The sequence below is a fragment of the Xyrauchen texanus genome, chromosome 23 (genome assembly GCF_025860055.1).
Source record: "Xyrauchen texanus isolate HMW12.3.18 chromosome 23, RBS_HiC_50CHRs, whole genome shotgun sequence".
NCBI classification, from domain to species: domain Eukaryota; kingdom Metazoa; phylum Chordata; class Actinopteri; order Cypriniformes; family Catostomidae; genus Xyrauchen; species Xyrauchen texanus.
Genome location: NC_068298.1, coordinates 2636492 through 2642747, shown reverse-complemented (window position 1 = coordinate 2642747; position 6256 = coordinate 2636492). Strand labels below are relative to the sequence as shown.

The 6256-nt window shown below is 36.4% G+C and overlaps 1 protein-coding gene across 2 annotated transcripts in view; it reads right to left on the bottom strand.

The window, feature by feature from the left end:
- Positions 1 to 2160: 2160 nt before the first annotated feature.
- LOC127663417 (F-box and WD repeat domain-containing 11-A) overlaps positions 2161 to 6256 on the bottom strand; it is a 16386-nt gene continuing 12290 nt past the window's right edge. For both annotated transcript variants that reach the window (XM_052155000.1, XM_052155001.1), the window contains 3 exons: positions 6006 to 6084; positions 5510 to 5674; positions 2161 to 2765 (listed from right to left, as the gene is read on the bottom strand). In XM_052155000.1, the coding sequence (XP_052010960.1) occupies positions 5564 to 5674; positions 6006 to 6084 (190 nt within the window). In that variant the 3' untranslated portion in view covers positions 2161 to 2765; positions 5510 to 5563. The remainder of the gene's footprint in view (positions 2766 to 5509; positions 5675 to 6005; positions 6085 to 6256) is intronic.

Genomic DNA, 6256 nt, shown 5'->3' with positions numbered 1-6256 from the left:
CTCTTCGTTAGTGTCCCCACCTCCCATGCTGGAGACGCTGGTTCGAGAAGGAGCGGTTATAGTAGTGCCGTGACCCCGATGGGAGTAAGATTTAGGTGGGTGAGTGTAACGGGAGCCAGCTGGTAAGTGATAGCTATGCAGTGTGTAAACCTCACTCCACTGGCCTCAAGAAGCGCACTAGCGACTGAAGCTAGGGGCTGTAGCCTTTAGCATCATCATTAGCAGACCTGCCTCCCATGCTGGAGGCACTGGTTCGAATACAGCTTGGAGTGGGTCTAGTAGGACCATTTACACTGGTGCCGTGACCTGGATGGGAGTGAGGTTTAGGGCGGTGAGTATAACGGGAGCCAGCTGGTAGGTGATAGCTGTGCAGTATGTAAACCTCACTCCCCTGGCCAAGAGGTGCACTAGCGATTGATGCTAAGGGCTGCATCCATTAGCTTCCTCATTAGCGTGCCTGCCTAACATGCTGGAGACGCTGGTTCGAATCCCGCTCTGAGCGGGTTGAGTAGGAACGGATACAGTGGTGCCGTGACCTGGATGGGAGTGAGGTTTAGGGCGGTGAGTATAACGGAAGCCAGCTGGTACGTAATAGTTGTGCAGTGTGTAAACCTCACTCACGTGGCCTCAAGAGGCAGACACTAGGGGCTGTAGCCTTTAGCCTCCTTGTTAGCGCACACCATCTCCCATGCGAGAGACGCTGGTTCAAATCCCACTCAGAGCGGGTCAAGTAGGGCCAGTTACATGTACATGCAATGAATGTCCAAATGGATTTGTGCTCAAAATGGCCCACTTTGAAAGGCTGACACAAACTTGTGTACCATGACTCACTTAAGTTGTGTAGAAGAAAGCAATTCTGAAAGGAAATGGACACAAATGCAACCTGGAGTTAAGTGCCTTGCTCAAGGACACAATGGTGGTGGCTGTGGGGTTCGAACCAGCAACCTTCTGATTACCAGTTATGTGCTTTAGCCCACTACACCACCACTCCATCTTGATCAAGAACGAAGAACGCTAGAGTAAATAATCTATGGTATGTCCTTTGATAATGATTTGGGACGGATTTAAAGGAAAATATGCGAGTTGCGCTCCGTGGTGCGGCAGATATTAGTCATAGCTTGGCGCCACCGACAGATGGCGAGCGGCAGTGTGCATACCTTCATTTAAAACAGTTGTTTCTAATTTTAGAATGCGGCATGTCGTCCGCTAGGTGTGCCGTCCTGATGGCGAAAATCATGCACGTTCTCAATAAAGTGTGTGCATCACACAGAAGCAGCCGTGAAGTTTTAATGCCACTAGTTTGGGTGAAAAATGCTTATCGAGAATGTGCCAGACAGGACACTGTTGATAACATATTACCCCCCATGAAATATATGATTAATCCAGAAGAATCACATCCCTGCATGAGGACTGTGGGCCAAACTCACAGGCAGATTCAGGCCAAAATAATTGAGCTATCTGATATTAGACTTACCATCTCCTCAGTGACATGCACTATATAAAAAGTGCATTTGCATAACTGACCTACATAAGAAACAACATAACAAAAAAGTGCATCTGAACCCACAGAATGAGTTCAAACTCTCCACGTCGCCCACAAGTTTCAAACTCTGACAGATTGAACACTATGAGCTCCACTTCAATGGACTAGAAGCTGTCAAGAGTCTTTATCGCACAAACCAAGACAAGAATTCTGACTCTCTTGGCAAGAGTCTGAAATAATCCACAGCCCACGGCACCGTCACCCGCTTATTATTGAATCAATCAAACACTTTAAGCAGTTGTTCAAGGGGAACGTTCAGGCTTGTTCTGTTCTGGATGAACTCGGGTCAGTTTAAAGGAAAGTGCCGGTAATTTGGTGTCTGACGCCACCTGGTTCCTTTGAGAATACAGCTGCAAGTACATGCATGTGTGGCCTGTTCTGAACCACTTGTGTCCAAAGTTATATTTGCCTTTCGAGAACACTGCATTCAACCAAAAGCATAGTATTAAACTTCTCACACTCATGTTGTTCCAAACCCACATATCTGTCTGTCTTCATTGGAACGCAACAGGAGATGTTGGGCAGAATGTTAGCGCTCAGTCACCATTCACTTTCATTGCATATTTTTTTTCCCCCCATATTTTTGGTGAACTATCCCTTTAAATCAAGAGGGTATAGGCCAGAAACACACTCAATGGTCATGCACATGGGCAAGTACTTTATTCACAATATTTTGTTTCTTAAAAATCTCTTTTTTTAATATACAACACAATCAGACAAGACAATCCTGTTTACAAGAATTCTAATGAAATAATGAAACAAATCAACAAAGACGAGACACAAAATATAAAGAGGCATCAGAGCAGACAGTCACGCAAATAACCCTCACATGCATGCCGAAACAACGCAATGGCATCCTGAAAAAGGAGTGTGTCCTGGGTCCTGAAGAGAGGTGTTGAGGGCAGAAAAGGCCATTAACACCCTTCAACACTCTGTTTCATTTTTACCATCCGGAGATTTCACGAATCCGTCTCTCTCGTGCAGCAGTAAAAGTCTTTTCTGTCCGTGTACATGCCCAAGTATGTTTGCCATGTTTGGGTGTGTTGCGTAATCGAATGTGTGTTTCGTGTTGGGCAAAAGCAGGAATATGCGACAGTTTGTGTTTTTAAGGTTATTTGGCCAGACAGAAAGAGGCGGCAGACCACTGGACACCATTCTGTGACGGACACGGCCAAGGACCAATCAGCTCTCAGCTCGACACGCCGGCACATGGAAGAGGCACCTGAGAGGGTGAGACAGACAGGTGAGCGTGAGACAGTTCTTGCAAGATCATTGTTGTTGATGAAAACTACCAGAGAAAAAACGTTTTCATCACCTAAAAGAAAAATAAAAGGACATTTTTGGAAAAGAACGGAATCTATAAAACACAATACAATATGAAAATTAATAGAATTATAGACAAAACAACTTTAGTTTTGGGTATTTATAACATATGACGAAAACTATAACCAAAACTACCAAAAAGAAAAAAAATTAATGTAAAATACAAATAAAAATGCAAATTAGCAAAAGAATGAAAACTGCAACAATTATACACAGTTAATGGTTAAATGAAAACTAAATAGAATTACAGACAAAACAACCGTAGTCTACTATTATAAAAACTACCAAACAAAAATAAAAATGTATGGTTAAATGTAAACTAAATAGAATTATAGACAAAACAACCATAGTCTACTATTATAAAAACTACCAAACGGAAAAAAACATTTTTACGGTTAAATGAAAACTAAATAGAATTATAGACAAAACAACCGTAGTCTACTATTATAAAAACTACCAAACAAAAATAAAAATGTATGGTTAAATGTAAACTAAATAGAATTATAGACAAAACAACCGTAGTCTACTATTATAAAAACTACCAAACAAAAATAAAAATGTACGGTTAAATGAAAACTAAATAGAATTATAGACAAAACAACCGTAGTCTACTATTATAAAAACTACCAAACAAAAATAAAAATGTATGGTTAAATGAAAACTAAATAGAATTACAGACAAAACAACCGTAGTCTACTATTATAAAAACTACCAAACAAAAATAAAAATGTATGGTTAAATGAAAACTAAATAGAATTATAGACAAAACAACCGTAGTCTACTATTATAAAAACTACCAAACAAAAATAAAAATGTACGGTTAAATGAAAACTAAATAGAATTACAGACAAAACAACCGTAGTCTACTATTATAAAAACTACCAAACAAAAATAAAAATGTACGGTTAAATGAAAACTAAATAGAATTACAGACAAAACAACCGTAGTCTACTATTATAAAAACTACCAAACAAAAATAAAAATGTATGGTTAAATGTAAACTAAATAGAATTATAGACAAAACAACCGTAGTCTACTATTATAAAAACTACCAAACGGAAAAAAACATTTTTACAGTTAAATGAAAACTAAATAGAATTACAGACAAAACAACCGTAGTCTACTATTATAAAAACTACCAAACAAAAATAAAAATGTATGGTTAAATGTAAACTAAATAGAATTATAGACAAAACAACCGTAGTCTACTATTATAAAAACTACCAAACAAAAATAAAAATGTACGGTTAAATGAAAACTAAATAGAATTATAGACAAAACAACCGTAGTCTACTATTATAAAAACTACCAAACAAAAATAAAAATGTATGGTTAAATGTAAACTAAATAGAATTATAGACAAAACAACCGTAGTCTACTATTATAAAAACTACCAAACAAAAATAAAAATGTACGGTTAAATGAAAACTAAATAGAATTATAGACAAAACAATCGTAGTCTACTATTATAAAAACTACCAAACAAAAATAAAAATGTACGGTTAAATGAAAACTAAATAGAATTATAGACAAAACAACCGTAGTCTACTATTATAAAAACTACCAAACAAAAATAAAAATGTATGGTTAAATGTAAACTAAATAGAATTATAGACAAAACAACCGTAGTCTACTATTATAAAAACTACCAAACAAAAATAAAAATGTACGGTTAAATGAAAACTAAATAGAATTATAGACAAAACAACCGTAGTCTACTATTATAAAAACTACCAAACGGAAAAAAACATTTTTACAGTTAAATGAAAACTAAATAGAATTACAGACAAAACAACCGTAGTCTACTATTATAAAAACTACCAAACAAAAATAAAAATGTATGGTTAAATGTAAACTAAATAGAATTATAGACAAAACAACCGTAGTCTACTATTATAAAAACTACCAAACAAAAATAAAAATGTACGGTTAAATGAAAACTAAATAGAATTATAGACAAAACAACCGTAGTCTACTATTATAAAAACTACCAAACAAAAATAAAAATGTATGGTTAAATGTAAACTAAATAGAATTATAGACAAAACAACCGTAGTCTACTATTATAAAAACTACCAAACAAAAATAAAAATGTACGGTTAAATGAAAACTAAATAGAATTATAGACAAAACAACCGTAGTCTACTATTATAAAAACTACCAAACAAAAATAAAACATGTTTACGGTTAAATGAAAACTAAATAGAATTATAGACAAAACAACCATAGTCTACGATTATAAAAACTACCAAATGAAAATTTAAAAAAATTGTTAACTGAAGTAAAAATAAAAATCTAAATTAGCAAACGAATGAAAATTGCAACAATAATACACAGTTAATGGTTAAATTAAAACTAAATAGAATTATAGACAAAAACTGTAGCTGGAACAAACACTACTAAACTAAAATATTATACACAAAACAACTTTAGTTTTTGGTTATACAACAAAACACACTGAAATAATGTCACAGCTGTCTCCACGACAACATCGAAGAAGTCTGAACCTTGTTTAGTTGCTACAACCTCAAAGAAAACAATTCAATGCAACATTCAAAGCCATGAATTAAAACAAAAGACAAAAGTTGTAAACCAAAATACATAATGAAATATTTTCAGAACTGTGCGTGTGTGCGTGTGTACCTGCTATCTTGAGATGTATGTGTAGGTCCGTGAGGGCGACTGCCCATCCGACTGTCAATTGGTGGAGTCATTCAGGAAGTCCCATATAAGGATTGTGTCGTCATGGGAACTGCTAATAATCTGGAACTCATCAAACTGCAGCCGGAACACACGCCCAGAATGCTCCTGAAGACACAACACACCGATTCATTTGAGTCCCAGGGCGGCATTTTCAGACTTTTTTCAGTAGCGGTGGAGGTGATTTTTTTTGTTTACATTTAACGCTATCAACATAATTAACTGCAGTTTGACAAATGCTAATTATAAATATCTTTCCCAACATTGAGTGAGGGCTAGATTGAGAATACATTAAATAAACCTGCAGCGCCCCCATGTGGCCATTCATGCTGTCATTCCCACAGAGGCATAATTCACAAAATAAGACTATTTCTAGAAAACTTTGAAGATAGAATACACACACACACACACACACACACACACACACACACACACACACCACGAGTGTACGCAGACATAATGTGCTGGCAGGGGCTCGAGGATCCAAAGCAGCCTGTAAATCCCAAACTTTAATTTTCCTGCAGAGAGAAAGACAGAATGTGATGGTGAGTTATGAGTGCACGATATGAAACAGGTTATCAGAAGCACATTTTTCTGTGTGTGTGAGTTTGTATGTGTGTGTGTGTCTGTATGAGTGTGTCTGTGTGTGAGTGTGTGAGAGTGAGTGTGTGAGTGTGTGTATGTATGTTT